Consider the following 17,707-nt stretch of genomic DNA (forward strand, 5'->3'; position numbering starts at 1 on the left):
CCCCGGAATCAGCCTGGTAAACCTTTGCTGCACTCCCTCGAGAGCAAGAAAGTGCTGATCCAAGTACTTTTTGAGGTTTTCTGCCTCAACAAGACTCTCAGGTACTGCATTTTAGCCCTCACCACCTTCAGGTTTAAACAGATTTTCCTCAAATTCTCTCCAAACCTCCTGCCTTTCACATTAAAATTATGAGCTCTTGTTATTGACCCTTCAACCAAGGGGAAGAGCAGCTTTTTGTTCACCCTGTCAATGCCTCTTATAATTTTATATCAGGTCACTTACATCAGGTTCCCCCCCACACCCCCAACCTTTTCTGCTCCAAAGAAAACAACCCAAGCTTATACAGTCTCTCTTCATAGCTGAAATGTTCCAATTTAGGTAACATCCTGGTAAATCTCCTTTGTGCTCCCTCCAGTGTAACCCCATCCTTCCTATTGTGTCGAGACCAGAACTGTACACAGTACTCCAGCTGTGGTCTCACCAAAGTTCTGTACAGTTTCAACATGACCTCCCTGCTTTTATATTCTATGTCATGATTAATAAAGGCAAGCATGCTGTATGTTTTCTGAACTACACTATTAATATATCCTGTCCTCTTTAGGGATCTGTGGACAAGCACCCCAAGATCTGTCCATTCTTCTGAGCTTCCTAGTGTCCTGCCATTCATTAAGTACTCCCTTGTCTCGTTCCTTTTTCAAATTGCATCATCTGACCAATCCTCCTGTTAGCTAACATCTTCCTCCTTACTGGAAATTTTTTGTGTTATCTGAAAACTTACTTATCAACCCCCAGCATCCTCACCTATATCATTTATGAATATCACAGACCATAAGAGACCCAGCACTGATTCCTGTGGTATATCACTGCACTTCGGGCCTCAGTCTCATGAACAGTCTTTTCCTACCTCCACCCTCTCTAAGGCTGTCTTGAATCCAACATGCCAAGTTATCTTGGAATCCCCATGTGCTTTTTAACTTCTTTATCATTTTCCCATTGCAATCTTATCAAAGGCCTTGCTGAAATCTTTATAAACTGCATCAACTGTCCTACACTTCTCCAAACACCGGGCCAACTCCTCAAAAAATTTCACCAGATTTGTTGGGCACAACCTCCGTCTGACAAAGCTATATTGACTACCCCTGATCAAACCTTGCCGCTCCAAATGGTGATTAATTTTCTCATTCTCCATGTTCTCCAGTGATTTCCCTAGAAACTTTAGAAAATGAAAAAACTTTAGAACTTTAAAAATGCGAGACTCATTGGTCTATAATTCTCTCTTCTAACCTTATCACCTTTTTTATAAAGTCGAACCACATTAGCTGTCCTCCAGTCCTCTGGTACCTCCCATGTGGCCAGAGATGATTTAAACATTTGGGTCAGGGTTCCTGCAATTTCTTCCGTTGTCTCTCACAACTGTCTAGGACACAACTTAACTGGATCTGAGTGTTTGTCTGCTTTTCTGTCTGTCAAAATCTCCAATACCTCCTCACTTCTTATATCAATATGTTCAAGTACTTCACAGTTCATCTTGTTGAATTCTGTCCTTCTCCTGAGTAAAGACAGGTGTGGAGTGCTGCATTCTCTTCTGGCTTCAAATGCAGATTGCTCCCTTGATTCCTAAGAGGCCCGATTCTTTTCCTGGTTATCTTCTTCCCCTTGATATACTTTTAGAATGTCTTGGGATTCTCCCTAATCTTTGCCTGGCAAATATCTTTTCATGCACGTGTTTGTTCTCCTAATTGCTGTCTTGAGTTCTTCCTGAAGGGTCTAAGCCCAAAACATCAGCCTTCCTGCTCCTATGATGCTGCTTGGCCTGCTGTGTTCATCCAGTTCTACACCTTGTTATCTCTTTGTATACTCCCCTCTGGTCTCCATTGTTTTGCTCCCTTTGTACTTGCTATATTGCTCCCTCTTTTCCTTTTTATCCAGTTCTGAATATTCTCAGACATCCAGAGTTCTCCAAGCTTGTTGCTCCCACATTGCACTCCGAAGGGAATACGTTGGCCCTTTGTTGCCCCCCCCGTACTTTTTTGAATACACCCCACTGTTCTCCTGTACAATTATCCTCAAGTAGCTGTACTTAGTCTATTTTAGCCAGATTTTACCTTAGTTTAATAAAATCTGTGTTAACCTAATCCAAAATCATTTTTTGGAAGACATTCTTTCTCCTTTTCCATAACAAACTTAAAATGTGTTGACGTCTGCTACTTTTCTGTGCTTCATGCCCCCAAGTCTCTCTGTGCTGCAGCTTTCTGCATTTTTTTGCATTTAAATAATACGCTGTTTTTATGTTCTCCCTTCCAAAATGACCAATTTCACATTTTCCCACATTGTGCACCATTCGCTGAAATTTTTTGCATTTACCTAACCTAAAAATATTTTTCTGTAAACTGTTTGCATCCTTCCCAGGAGAGGGTAAAAAGGTTTACCAGGATGTTGCCTGATTGGAGTATATTAGGTATAAAAAGAGGTCAGACAAACTTGGATTGTTTTCGCTAGAGTGTCGGAGGCTGAAAGGTGACCTGACAGAAGCATGGTGGCTCAGTGGTTAGCACTGCTGCCTCACAGCACCAGGGAGCTGGGTTTGATTCCACCCTCAGGCGACTGTCTTCGTGGACTTTGCACGTTCTCCCCGTGTCTGCGTGGGTTTCCTCTGGGTGCTCCAGTTTCCTCCCACAGTCCAAAGATGTGCAGCTTAGGTGGATTGGCCATGCAAAATTGCCAATAGTGCCCAGGGATGTTTAGGTTAGGAGGGTTAGACATTGGAAATGCAGGGAAAGGGGAGTGGGTCTGGGTGGGATGCTCTTTGGAGGGGCAGTGTGGACTGATTGGGCTGAATGGCCTGTTTCCACACTGTAGGGATTCTATGATAAAATTATAAGAGGCGTGGATAGTGTGGATAGTCAGGGTCTTCTTCTCAGGGTGAAAATGTAAAATACTGAGGCCAATAGGTTTAAGATGAGAGGGAGGTGGTTTAAAGGAGATGTGAGATGCAAGAGTTTTATGCAGAGTATGGTAGGTGCCTGGAACGTGCTGCCAGGGGATGTGGTAGAAGCAGATACGATAGCAACATTTAAGGGGCATTTGGACTAACACACGTACGAGGCACTGCCAGGGGAGGTGTAGAAGCAGATATGATAACAGCTTTTCAGAGGTATTTGGACAGACATCTGAACAGTCAGGGAACAGAGGCATATGGACCATGTGCAGGCAGACGTGATTAGTTTAGAAAACCATTATGGCTGGGGTGGACATACTGGGCCAAAGGCCCTGTCCCTGTGCTATACTGTCCTACCTACATCTTTTGGCTCCAAGCACAAATAACCACTATGGTCCATAACGGGCTCTATTTTTTCCCTTATTATCCTTTTGCACTTAATGTATCTGCAAAGCTGCTTAGGATTTTCCTTTATTTTACCTGTTGGTATTCTTTCATGGTCCTTTTTTGCTCTCCTAATTTCCTTTTTAAGCACACTCTTGCATATTCTATACCCCAGTAAGATTTTGGCTATTTTGAGTCCTCAGTATCTGCCGTAAGCCTCCCTTTTTCTTTTAATCCACTGCTGCATATTCCTCAAATTCCTGAGTTCACAGGATTTGATGGTCCTACTCTTCTTCTTGTACTGTGTAGACAGTGGACAGGCTTTGGGGATTTACAGGGTGAATTATTCACTGCAGGATCTCTGGATTAATAATTTAGTGATAATACCACTTGGTCATCACTTCCCTTGGGGTGCAGGTCGTTCTAAAATGCGAATATTATTGCTATCATGGAGATATGGTAGAGGGTGGAGCATGACTGGCAGCTCAACATTCCAAGTTACAGAATCCACAGACGACTGAGGGTTTGAAGAGAAACCAATGCCACAATATTGATCAAGCAGTCAAATATTACAATAAGGAGGGATGATATCTGAGAGCGTTCCTCAAATGAGGTGTTATGGGTCAGACTTAAATATGAAAAGGGGACAATCCCATTGTTATAAACCCCAAACGGTCAGGAGGAGATAGAACAACAGATAGCTAGGCAAATTTCAGAGTGGTGTAAAAATAATAGGGTCCCAAGAATAGTGGAATTCTATATCCCTAATATTAACTGGAATAGACAACATTTGAATGGCTTACAATGGGCAGAATTCTTAAAATGCATCCTGGGGACCTTTTAAAATCAGCACATAGAAGGTTTTACAAGAGAGGGGGTGGTGCTGGACTTAATTTTCAGAAATGAAACTGGGAAAGTAGTGAAGTGGAGGAACATTTCAATGATAGAAATCATAACTCAATATGCTTTGAGGTAGTTATGGTAAAGGACAAAAATGGACTGGGAGTAAAGTTTCTGAATTGGAGGAAGACCAATTTTAATATATGACAGAATCTGGCCAAAGTGAACTGGGTGCAATTACTTGTAGCAAGTTTGACATCAGAGCAAGGGAGATCTTTCATAAACAAAATAGTGAGAGTGCAAGGCCAACTGTTCCTGTAAAGGTGAAAGGAGGACCAACAAGTCCAGAGAACTTTGGATGTTAAGGATTGAATATAGTAAAAAATGAAACTTTATGTCAGATATTGAGGGTTCAAAGTAGTGGAAGACCTAGAGAAGTATAGAAAATCCAGTGGGTTACTTCAAAAAGTAATTAGGAGATCAAAAAGGGCATGATAAATACGCGTGGCTAAAATAAAGGAAAAGCCAAAGGTATTTTCTAAGTACGTTAGGGCAAGAGGATAATCAGGGAAAGAGTAGCACTCATTAGGGGTCAATGTGGCAATCTCTGCATGCAGCTGGAAGATACAGAGGAGGTTTTAAATGAATATTTTGCATCTATATTGGAGTCATAGTAACTCCAACACAGAAAAAGGCCCTTTGGTTTATCACATCCAACAGCCACCTAACTATTCTAATCCCATTTTCCACTTGGCCAGAGCCTTGTTAGATTTGACAATGTTTGTGCATATCTAAATACTTCTGAATATTCAAAATAGAGAAGGATGGTTTAGGTACAGAAGGAAGGAGACTGTGATATACTTGAACAAATTAACAATGAGAGGGAGGCAGGTTCAGTGGGGTTAAAATTAGAGAAATCTCAAGGCCTTGATGAGATATACCCAGCCTGCAAGGGGCAGCAAGGGACAAGGTTGTAGGGGCCCTAACATGAATTTTCAAATCCTCTCTAGGCACAGGAGAGGTGCCAGAGGACTGGAGGACAACTAATGTGTTATCATTATTCAAGAAGGTGGATATTCAAGAAAGGTATAAACCAGGAAACTACAGGACAATTAGTTTAACATCTGTGTTAGGGAAGCTATTGGAAAAAAATCTGACAGGCAGGATTAATTTTGACTTGGAGAGGCAAGGATCAATCAAGAATAGCCAGCATGATCTTGTAAGGGGGAGATTACGTCTAACAAATTTGATTGAGTGTTTTGAGGAGATGACTAGATGTGTTGATAAGGGTGGTTATGTTCTCTCTAATTTGTCTGCCACTGTGTGGACCTCTGAGGTCCATGCATAGGAATAGCTAGAGAAACTGGAACTGAATATATCAGTGTGGCATCAGCTCACTGATCACATGACAATCCTTGAAGTAGTTGCTTGACTGTACAACTGCAGCTTAGTGGGAAAGTTGGAGGTTAGTGCAGTGGGTGCAGTTGACACATTTTGACAAGGTGTCACATGGGAGATCCATCAAGATGGTAAGAGCCCATGGGATGCAGGGCTGCTTGGCAAATTGGATCCAAACCTAGATTAGTGGAAGGATTCAGATGTTGCTGGTTGAAGAATGTTTTTGAGATTGAAAGTTTGAGTGCAGTGTTTAGTGCAGGGTTCAGTAGTGGGTCCCTTGCTGTGTTTTTATGTACATGAATTATCTCGACATGAGGAGGGAGTTATAATTAGTAAATTTGCAGATGACATGAAAATCAATAGTGCGTTAAGTAGCAAGGAGGAAATCAAGGTAAATGGATATGATCTTGTAAACATTATAGAGGCATGGTTACAAGGAAATCATAGATAAATAGATTCATACAGTGCAGAAAAGGCCCTTCAGCCTATCAAGTTTTCACCTACAATAACTACCAGTAAAAGTTCGTTAATTCCAATTTCAGGCATTTGTCATATTCTTGAATGTTATGATAATTGAAGTGCTCATCCAAATATTTTTAAAAAGTTGTAACATTTCCAGCTTTCACTACCTTCCCAGGCAATGCATTCCAGACTCCCATCACCCACTGAGTGAAAATGTTTTTTCCCAAATCCCATCTGAATCTCCTGCCCCTTACCATAAAACTATTCCCTCTCATGATTAACTCCTCACCCAAGGGGAACAGCTGCTTTCTATTTTATCCTGTCTGTACCCCTCTTAATCTTATACACCTCAATCATGTCTCTCCTCAGTCTTCTCTGCTCTAAAGAAAACAATCTAAGGGTCTAGGCCCGAAACGTCAGCCTTTCTGCTCCTATGATGCTGCTTGGCCTGCTGTGTTCATCCAGCCCTGCACCTTGTTGTCCCCAGTCTAAGATTATCTGGTCAATCTTTATAGCTCAATTTCTCCATCGCAGGCAACATCCTGGTAAACCTCCTCTGTGCTCCTAGTGCTACCACATCCTTCCTGTAGTGAGGTGACTAAAACTGTACACAGTACTCCAGTTGTGGCCTGAGCAATGCTCTGTACAACTCCAACATTACCTCCTTGCTCCTAGACTCAATGCCATGACTGAAGCAAGCAAATATCCTATAGACCTTCTTCACTATCCTATACACATGCTTTGCTGACTTCAGGGATCTGTGAATAATTACCCTAAGATCCCTCTGTTCCTTTAAACTACCCAATGTCCTGTCATTCATTAAATACTCCCTCATCTTGTTTCTTCTTCCAAAGTGCATCACCTTTTATTTTTCAGAGCTAAATACAATGTCATTGCCCGTCTGACCAACCTATTTATATTTTCCTGTAACCTATAACCATCTTCTTCACTATTAATCACTCTACCAGTCTTAATATCATCTGCAAATTTGGTTAATATTCCCCCCAATTTTTATCTATATCATTCACATATATAAAACAAACAATAAGGGTCCCAACAAAAACAAAGTTGTTGGAAAATCTCAGCAGGTCTGGCAGCACCTGTGGAGGAGAAAACAGAGTTAATGTTTTGGGTCCGGTGACCCTTCCTTAATAAGGGTCCCAATACTGATACCCGTGGTACACCACTGGACACTGGCCTCCACACTCAAATAGCCTTTTATCACTACCCTTTGTGTCCTAATATTAAACCAATTGCTGATCCATCTCACCAAGTCTGAATTCCATGTCCTTTAACCTTCTCAGTTAGTATCCCATGTGGGACCTTGTCAAAAGCTTTGCTAAAATCCATATAAACTACATCAACTGAACTTACCTAATCCACCCACTTGATCATATTTTCAAAAGGTTCTAACAAATTGTTAGGCATGACCTCCCTCTGACAAAGCCAAGCTGACTATCCCTAATAAACCCATACCTTTCCAAGTGGGAATTAATTTCCTCCTTCAGAATTTTCTCCAACAGTTTCCCTATCACCGACATGAGACTCACTGGCCTGTAATTTCCTGGTTCTTCTCTATCACCCTCCTTAAAAAGTGGAACGACATTTACCATCCTCAAGTCCTCTGACACTTCCACTGTAGCCAGAGAAGAATTAAAAATTTGTGTTAGAGCCCTTGCAATTTTCTGCCTCACCTCCCATTATAGTCTGGGATGCAATTCATTTGGGCCAGGGTATTCGTCTGTTTTTAAGACCCACAGAGACTCCAATTCCTCCCATTTCCTCTGTCAAACTATGCAAGTTTATCACAGTCTCTTTTCCTGAATACCTATGTTCTCCTTTTCCAGAGTGAAGACTAAAGAGAAATATTCATTGACACCTTTCCAATGTCCTGTGGCTTCACACAGGTTGCCTCCTTACTCCTTAATGGGCCCTATTCTTTCCCTGGTTAACCTCTTCCCTTTAACGTACTTATAAAGTACCTTAGGATTCTCCTGAATCCTGATGAAGGGTCTAGGCCCGAAACGTCAGCCTCTCTGCTCCTATGATGCTGCTTGGCCTGCTGTGTTCATCCAGCCCTGCACCTTGTTGTCTCCTCTTTGCAAGAGCTGGTTTATGCCTCCTTTTTGCTCTTCTGATTGGTTTCGTAATTTCCCTCCTGCACTTCCTGCATTGCTATAGAGCCACAGCTGAATTGCTCCCTTTGGACTTGCTAAAAGCTGTACCCCTCTTCTTTATCCACTCCTGAATTGTCCTAGACATTCAGGGTTCTCTGAACTTATTGCTCCTGCCTTTCCCTCTTAAAGGGTACATGTTGGACCTGTATTCTCCTTTTTAAATCCCCCCAACGCCCCACTGTAGACTTACCTGTAAGGTGATGTTCCCAGTTTACTGTGGCCAGCTTCTTCTTTATTACTTCCTTGCTCTTGTACTCCATGCCACGGTTGAAGAAAGCAAGTCCCATATACCTTCTTAACTATCCTATATACATGTTCTGCCGACTTCAGGGATCTGTGAATAATTACCCTAAGATCCCTCTGTTACTTTAAGCTACCCAATGTCCTGCCATTCATTAAATACTCCCTCATCCTGTTTCTTCTTCCAAAGTGCATCACCTTGTATTTATCATGATTAAATACCATCTGCTACTGCCCATCTGACCAACCTTCCCTCAGTCCAAAGTCATATTTTCCAGGCCACCTTTTTCTTTGTGCAGAAAATATTTGAACAGTACCCTAATTGTGGTTGCTATCATCAAATGCTCCCCCGGTGCCACATCAAACACTTGTCTGGCTTCTCTCCCCAGAACCAGATCCAGCACTGCATTGTGTCTTGTTTGGCCTTCTATGTAGTGATATAAAAAACTAGCCTGGATACATTTCATGAAATCTGCTTCCTCTAAACCCTTAACATGATGACTATCCCAATTTATTTTGGGAAATTTGAAATCCCCTGACATAATTACCCAATTATTATTCTTACAAACCTCTGTAAACTGTCTACATATTTGCTCCTCTATTTCCCACTGTCTCTTTGGGGGCCTGTAATGCATTCCCAGTAAAGTAGCTGCCCCCTTAACATTCCTAAATTCTACCCACAAAGCCTCTTTTGAAGACCCTTCCAGGATATCATCTGTCCTTATTGCAGTAATTGACTCCTTAATTAATAGTGCTATTAATTAACCACCACCCTTTTTACACCTCCCCTGTCTTGCCTGAAGATTCTATACCCCAGAATATTGAGTTGCCAGTCCAGCCTTTCCCTCAACCATGTTCCTGTGATGGCAACAATATCACACTTCTATGTGTAAATCCACGCTGTTAACTCATTAGCCTTATCTATTATACTCCTTACATTAAAGACCAATTAGCCTTGCCTTACTCTCTTTATACTCAACATAGCTGAACTTACTGTGACTTGCTTTTTTGCTGTAGCATGATGTGTCTCTGTTTCATCAATATTTTACACACCCTCGCTCTGCCAGACTAGTTCAAACTTCTCCCCAACAGCACTACAAAACTTACCTGCAAGTATGTTGGTCCCAAAGTGGTTCAGGTACAGACTGTCCCATTTGTACATGTCCCACATTCCCCAAAAATGGTCCCAGTGATCCAGGAATCTAAAACCCTTCCTCTTGTAGTTGTTTGTTAGCTCACGGAGCCAGATGTTCTGTGGTGTGCAGACATTTTGTTACCATTCTAGGCAACATCATCAGCGCAACCTCTAAATAAACATTGGTGTTCTGCTCCTCTGGTGTGATGGCTCTTGTCACTTCCAGTTCTGTTTTTTAGCAGCAGTCTGTATATGGGATTTATTTCTCTGTGTTTGTTAATGGAGACCCGTGTTGAGAACCAGGCTTCCAGAAATTCCCTTGTAATGTCATTTGTTTGCTTGTCCCAGTATAGTCAGTTTGTCCCAGTTGAACTGACGGCCCTTTGTGTGTATCGAGACAAGTGACTATTGGTCATGTCTTTTTACTGCCAGCTGGTGTTCATGTATCCTGATTGTCAGTTTCCTCCCCATTTGTCCAATGTAATGTTTATTGCACTCACTGCATGGGATTCTGTACATCACGTTAGTCCTGTTTACTGTCAGTTTGGGGTCTTAAGTCTTTGATAACATTTGACGCAGTGTTGATGTAGGTTTGTGTGCAATCATGATCTTATGCGGTCTTAGGAGTCTGGTTCTCATTTCTGATATATTTTTAAGGTAGGGTAGCATTGCTAGTGTCTTCCGTTGTGCCATGTCCTCTGACTGTCATTTGTTTTGTAGGCATCTGCGGACGAAACTTCTTAGGTATCCATTGTCAGTAAATACTTTGCGCGGGTGTTCCTCTTCCATTCTCCAGAGTTCTGGAGCATTGCAGTGTGATATGGCTCATTTAAATAGTGTCTTAATGCAGCTCTCTTTGTGTATGCTGGGGTGGTTGCAATTGAAGTTCAGGATTTGGTCCATGTGTGTGGCCTTTCTGTATACTCGGGTCTGAAATTCGCTGTCAGTTAGTCTCTCTACTGTTATGTCTAAGAGCGGGAGCTGTTTGTTGGGTCTTTTTGTTTCTTTTGTTTTCTTCGTTTTCTTTTCTTTTTTTGTTTTAGAGGTCGCACTGATGATGTTGCCTAGAACGATAACAAAACGTTTGCACACCACAGAACAACTGGCTCACCAAGCTAAAGAACAGCTATATCCACAACCTGAGCTACAAATTTTCGCTAAGACCTTAAAAACCTTTCCTGTTATACCAACCCTTGAACCACGCATTCATTTGTCCTATTTCCTATTTCTAAACTTGCTAGGACATGACACCAGGAGTAATCCAGAGATTACAACCATTGAGGTCTTGTTCTTTAACCTATTGCTTAGCTCCCTGAATTCTTGATGCAACACCTCATTCCTCATTTTTCCCATATCAGTGGTACCAAAATGTATCATGACCTCTTAACTCATCAACTTCCCTTTTCAGGATGCCCTGCAGCCATTCAGTGACATCCCTGACCGTGGCATAAGGAAGGATTCACATCATTTTGGAGTCACGTCTTCAGCCACAGAAACAGCTGTCTGCTTCCCTGAATAAAGAATCCCCTATCTCTAATGCCTTTCCTTTCTGCTTCCACCTCCTCCACCCCCAGCCCGAACAGTCAAGCACTTGTGGTGCCAGAAGCTTAGCTCTGACCACAGTCCACCAAGGTACCAGCACCCTCATCAGCTTCCAAAATGGAATACTGGTTAACGAGTGGAATCCCAGGGGACTCCAGCACTTCCTGCCTGTTCTTTCCGGGCTATCTGGTGGTTGCCCATTCCCTGCTTTTTTCTAGTCCCTTGAGCTATGTTGCTATCCACATAACTCTCTGCCTTGCAGATGCACTGCAGTGTCTCCAGCTGCTGCTCAAGTTCTGAGACTTGGAGGTCCAGCTTCTGCAGCTGGGAGTACTTCTTTGCACATGTGGTCATCTGGGACACTGGCAGCATCCAGGACTCCCCAGATATGAAAAGCTGCATATTCTGCTCAGCTGGTCTCTCCTGACATCTCTTAAACTTACAATCAGAACTGGGAAAGTAATATTCAGGAATGATTGAGAGATGATTTAGGCTTTGGTGATGTAAAGTCCATTTGGGTAGAAGCAAATAGTAATGAGGAGAAGGCAGGAAAATGGATGTGCGGAAAGTTGGATCAGCCATGATCCTGTTGAATGGCGAAGCAGGCTCAAAAGACTGCATGACCTCGTCCTGTTCCTATTTCTTTTGGTGCGTGGAAGAATCTTTTCCCCTTAGTGGAGGATTCAATAGTCAGGGGTCATATATTTAAGGTGAGGGGGCTGGAGGTTCACAGGGGATTTTTAAAAAATGGTGGTCAATATTTGAAACTTCAATATTTGGAATTTCTGAAGAAGGGTCCCGACCGAAAATGTCAACTCTCCCTTTCCTCTAATGCTGCCTGGCCTGCTGTGCTCCTCCAGCTCCACGCTGTGTTATCTCTGACTTCAGCATCTGCAGCACTTTCTATCTCTTTGGAACTCACTGGCTGAAAGTGTAAGAGAGGCAGGAACCCTTGTAACATTTAGATGAACACTTGAAATGCCTTAGCATACAAGGCTACAAGCCAAGTGCTGGAAAGTGAGATTAAACCAGATAGATGCTTGATAACCAAGAGAGACACAATGGGCTAAAGGGCCTACTCCCATGCAGTAAAACTCTATGGATTAATGACCTACCCCACTGTGACATCTAAACAGGGTGGTGCTCATCAAGGGCAGAAAGTTAATGTGTGTGTTGAGGGTTTTCTGTACTGACTCTGAAGCTGTGCTATGGTGTCCTTAATGGCATCACACAACCTTCTACTGGCATCATCTCATCAGCATCCCAGCCTGTCAATATTAAAACACAGTGCAGAAGTACTTTGACCTATCAAAACAACATTTCCACACAATCTCATCTCATCTGGAAGGACACCAGCATACCAGTAGATCTTTGAGATGCTGTAATTGTGATCACCTTCAAGAAAGGAGATAAAATCAATCTCAGAAATGAAAGACTGGTGTCCCTGCTGTCTGCCACAGAGAAGGTCATTGCAAAAATCTTGCTCAAAATCTTTCTCCCTGTGCATGAAGAGCTCCTCTTGGAGTCACATTCATCAAGAGGCACAGTGAATATGACCTTCACAGCAAGATAAATTCAAGAAAGAGGCCTTCTTCAACCTTTCAAAGGCTTTTGACTCTGTCAACCAAGGGTTGGAGTCTTTGAAGTGTCCTTCTAAAATTGGTTGCCCACAGAAATTTATCACCTTCCACCTGCTGCACAGTGAATGTGAGGAACTTTGTCAACACATACACGAGATCCGACGTATGTACAAACTGGGAGCAAGTAAAGCTGTGTCATTGCACCAAGACTCTTCTCCATCTTCCTCACTGCAATGCACTACCCTATATCCATGAAGCTTCCTGCTGGAGTGGAACTAGTCTAAAGAACAAGGGTAAAATTGTTCAACCTGCATTGCATCCAGTCCAAAACCAAGACCACGCTAACTCTGTCATTGGGCTGCTGGTGACACTTGCTAGTGTTTGCACACTCAGAGGACAAGATCCAATCTATCATCGATGCATTCATGAAGACATAAAAGAAAATGGGCCTTAAGCTAAACATTCGGAAGAAAAAGGTCCTCTACTGGTCTGTTCCTGCCACACCAGACTGCCTCAACTGCAAGAATCATGGTGAGTCACTGTACAATGTGAATAAATCACTAGGCCTTATGAGCCTTCTTACAGTAAGGGCAAACATAGATAATAATATGTATACCACTTCCAGTATTCCAGCACGAACCTTGGCTGTCTGAGGAACAGATTGCTACATGACAAAGACCTCAAACCTGACACCAAGCTTATAGTCTATCATGCAGCAGTGTTACCAGTTGTCATGTACATATCAGAAGCATGGACAGTGTAGAACAGGCAGCTCAAATCCCTTGGGAAATATCACAAGAAATACCTCTGCAAAATTCTGCATTCCATCTGCAGGATAGGCATTCCAATATCAGTGCCTCTTTGGCCCAACATCCACAGCATTGCAGTAGTGGTTACTATCAATCAGCTGCTTTGGATGGATACATCATTTGCAATCCTGACACAAAATTCCCAAAACAAGCCCTCTACCTGTAGCCACGTGTTTACTAGGAGGGCAGAGGTAATGCTTCAAGGATGTCCTTGAAGAAGAGCAACATTCCCACCGATCCATGGGAATCTTTAGCCCAAACTGCAGAAGAAGCATCCACGAAAGAGGCAACCATTTTGGGTGGCTCCTATAGGCCTACGTGGAGGCCAAGTGATAGCAGCGGAAGGTGCAAAAACCAAAACATCCCAACCACTCTCTTGAAACACTACCTATCCAACCTGTGGCAGGTTGTGTGGATCCAGCTTTGGAATGTTTAGTGACCTCAGAGCCCACAAAAACAGGAATGGAAGAAAATCATCCTCGATCCTAAGAATGCCTAAGAACAAAAGTCTTCAGTTCTGTTGCTGAAAAGTTGTCAGGGCCCATAGGCTTTATAAGACCCAGTGCCTTCAGCTATTTCCTAATATCATGTGAAGTGAATCGAATTGGCTTAAGACTGGCACCAATGATGCTTGGTGTCCTTCAGAGATGACCAAGATGAATGCAAATGCTTCAGTCTTTTCGATTGCACTTATGTGCTGGGCTCCTCTATTGTTAAGAGTGGAAAAGTTTGTGGAGCCTCCTCCTCATGTTTGTTGTTTGCTGAGGGGGTTCCAAGACAACAGGAGACCAGCCACTGCTGTTTGGCCTTGGATTGCCTACAGTGCAGTGCACAGGACCTGTATCTGAGGAACTCTTCCTGAAGTCGCAGTGTGGCTTTTGGCCATGGAGGGGCACAATGGACATGATTTTCACTGCACGACAACTGCAAGAGAAATGCAGAGAAACAGACCTACCCCTGTACATGGCCTTCTTCGAACCTTACAAAGGCCTTTGACACCCTCAGTGGGGAAGCATTATGAAGTGTTCTTCTCTGCTATGGTTGCACCATGAAGTTTGTCACCATCCTTCATCTGCTTCATGATGACATGGAAGTCATGGTAACGACAAATGGCTCCGCTACCAACCATTTCCCCTTTCAGACCAGAGTCAAGTAGGGCTGCGGCACTGCCCCAACACTGTTCTCGATCTACCTCAATTCACCTCACTGCCGACAAGCTCCCCATGGAGTGAAGCTAACTTATAGAACCTGTGGGAAATTATTCAACTTCCATCACCTTCAAGCCAAAACCAAAGTCACCCCAACTGGTGTCATCGAGCTGCGATATGCAGATGTTCTTCATCTTCTGTATGTGCAATCTCAGAGGATGTACTCCAGACCATCATCAGCACCTTCATGGAGGCATCTGAGAACATGGGTCTTACCTTGAACATCAGCAAGATGAAGGTCCTCCACCAACCTGGCCTGACATTGTAGAGCAAACCCCTAATCATCAAGGTCCACGGGGAGGCCTTAGAGAACATTGACCATCCAATACCTTGGAAGTGTCCTGTTAGCCAAAGCAGCTATTAATGAAGAGATCCCACATTGTCTCCAATGTGTAAACGCAGCCTTCAGCTGCCTGAGGAAAAAGGTGTTTGAGGACAACAACTTCTGATCCAACACAAAGATCATGGTTTACAGAGCTGTGGTGGTTCTCGCACTCCTATATGGCACTGAGACGTGAACTGTCTACAGCAGACACCTCAAGGCCCTGGAGCAGTACCACCAATGCTGCCTACGCAAGATCCTGTGAATTTGCTGGGAAGAAAGACACACCAACACCAGGGTCCTCAACTAGGCCAACATCTCCAGCATTGAAGCGCTGACCACCTTCGATGGGCTAAGATGGGCTGTGTACATCGTCCGCATGACTGATGTGAGGCTCCTCAAGCAGGTGCTCTACTCCCAGCTTCAAAATGGCAGATGAGCCCCAGGCTGACTGAGGAAGAACTTCAGTGATAGCCTCAAGGCCTCACTGGTAAAGTGCGGCATTCTTACACTGGCCCAAGACTGTCCAAAGTGGAGAAGGACCATCCAGGAAGACGTCGAATACCTCAAGACTTGCTATTGGGAAAAACTGGAAGGCAGGCGAAAACAGTGAAAGGTCCGTGCTGCCACACCAATATCCCACCCACCTCTTCCTGTGACCACAAACTGCTCCAAGTGTAAGAGAACCTGTGGTAGCCACATCGTTCTGTACAGCCACCGTACAGAGTGGAAGAGAGCCATCCTCGTCTGTGAGGGAACGCCAATGAAATGAAATGAAAATAAAAGTTTGCTGTTTGATCATCTACCACCATTCAGGACAGTCAGTCCTGTGACAGGACAGAAGAGCCTAATTCTGCTTGATTAGTTGTTGGATCACTTAGCCTGGTGTTTACATGCTGCTTCTGTTGTTCAATTTGCAAGTACAGGCAATCGCTGGGTTGCAAACAGGTTCCATTCTTGAGACCAATCACAAGTTGACTTATACCATGCAAGTCAGAACACAATGCAGGCCACATAAAGGAGCTCTTTATATGTACAGGAAATGTTTGTATGTCAGATTTTAAAAACTACACCCTGTACAAGATACATTTGTGAGTTCGAAGTTCATAAATCAGGGACACCCTGCAGTCCTCTGTTGTGGCTTCACCAGGATGCCACCTCAGTTATACATGCCTGATGTTGCTCCTGGCATGCACTCCTGCATTCCTAATTGAAACTGCAATCTCACCCTTCTAACTTTGGTTCTGAACTGTTGCTGTGGGCATGAAAGAGTTAATCTTGAGCCAGAATGAATCATGAAAGTGAAACTAACTTTATCACTCCCTCCACCCAGTGTCTTTCTGCAAGAATTTCACTTCCTGCTGTGGTTTCTCAGATTCTCCAGTGCTGAATGAACACTATTTCTTGATTTGGAAAGATGCAGACTGGAGATTTAAAAGATGAATTAACCTGTCCTGTGTGTCTCCAGGTGTGCCAGGATCCTGTGACATTGCCTTGTCTACACAGTTTCTGTTTGAAATGTATTGAGGGAGTTTGGGACCAGACACCAAGCTTAGGAATGTTTGAGTGTCCTCAGTGTCGTCGGAAATTCAACCGCAGGCCCATTCTGGAGAGAAACGTCACTCTGTGTAATATACTGGAAAACTGCAACCGTTCACAGTCTCCTACTGAATCACCTCATGCGTTGTGTGTATACTGCGTCGAGAATCCAACTCCAGCTGTGAAGACGTGTCTGAAATGTGAAACATCTTTTTGCTCCCGACATTTAAAACCACATTTACTGAAAGATTCCTATAAAGATCACACGCTCATTGAGCCTCTCAGAAATCTTAAAGGAAGAGTGTTTTGATCATAAAAAATTCTCGAGTTTTACTGTAATGATGATGCGGAGTGTGTGTGTGGTTCCTGTATTGTAGCAGGGAGACATAAATCCCACACGTTGCTGAGCCTGGATCAGGCACAAGCTGCAATTAAGGTGAGTGACACTTTTGCTGATATGAAATATAGTGAGGGAGAGTTTTCTTATTAATGACGAACATTAACGGGGACTGATTGCAGACAGTACTGACTTACTCCAGTGTTTGCTTACTATCCTGGCGCTTGGTTAATGGCGGTTTATTTTTTGACAGTCGAATTTGCCTCCTCCCCTTTTTCTAACAGTCTGAGAGAACAAGGTGGGCACTGGGAAAGGTGTGAGAGCAACCGATGATGATTGCCCCGCACCAGTACTCAGCCTCTTTGGGGTGGATATTGTAGATCTCAGTAACTCAGTGTGTGGGCCTCTGTGGGAATTAGCACCCCATGGCTCAGGGCTGCAGAGCGGCACATGTTGTATCGAGTGTATGACCTCAGCAACACGGAGAGGAGCATTATTGCAGGGGGAGTGAGGGACACCAATGGGAAGAGAGGAAGGGGCTGGGTGGCAAATTTGTTCCTCACAAAAAGAAGAAATTGAGAAATGCTGGTGTGTCTGAGTGTGTCTCTCTTTCCCTTCAGCTGATTCCTGGAAATGGGGGAGTTGGATCCATGTGAAAGTACAACCCATAATGTGTGATTGAAAAAAATGCTGGTACACCTGTGAGTGATTGTAATGAGGTCAGCCAGCTGGACAACATAGAATATGATGGGGCTGATTGTCTGGTCTAATCAAAGAGCACTGGCTGACATATAAA

At 43.4% G+C, this 17,707-nt stretch overlaps 1 protein-coding gene across 1 annotated transcript in view; it reads left to right on the forward strand.

Annotated features, from left to right (window-relative positions):
* The first annotated feature begins 13,139 nt into the window (after positions 1–13,139).
* LOC125484575 (E3 ubiquitin-protein ligase TRIM39-like) overlaps positions 13,140–17,707 on the forward strand; it is a 32,820-nt gene continuing 28,252 nt past the window's right edge. Inside the window, exons 1-2 of the mRNA XM_048603941.1 lie at positions 13,140–13,227; positions 16,892–17,010. Coding sequence (XP_048459898.1) covers positions 13,140–13,227; positions 16,892–17,010 — 207 coding nt within the window. The remainder of the gene's footprint in view (positions 13,228–16,891; positions 17,011–17,707) is intronic.

Source organism: Rhincodon typus, chromosome 12 (assembly GCF_021869965.1).
Source record: "Rhincodon typus isolate 14 chromosome 12, sRhiTyp1.1, whole genome shotgun sequence".
Taxonomy (NCBI): Eukaryota; Metazoa; Chordata; class Chondrichthyes; order Orectolobiformes; family Rhincodontidae; genus Rhincodon; species Rhincodon typus.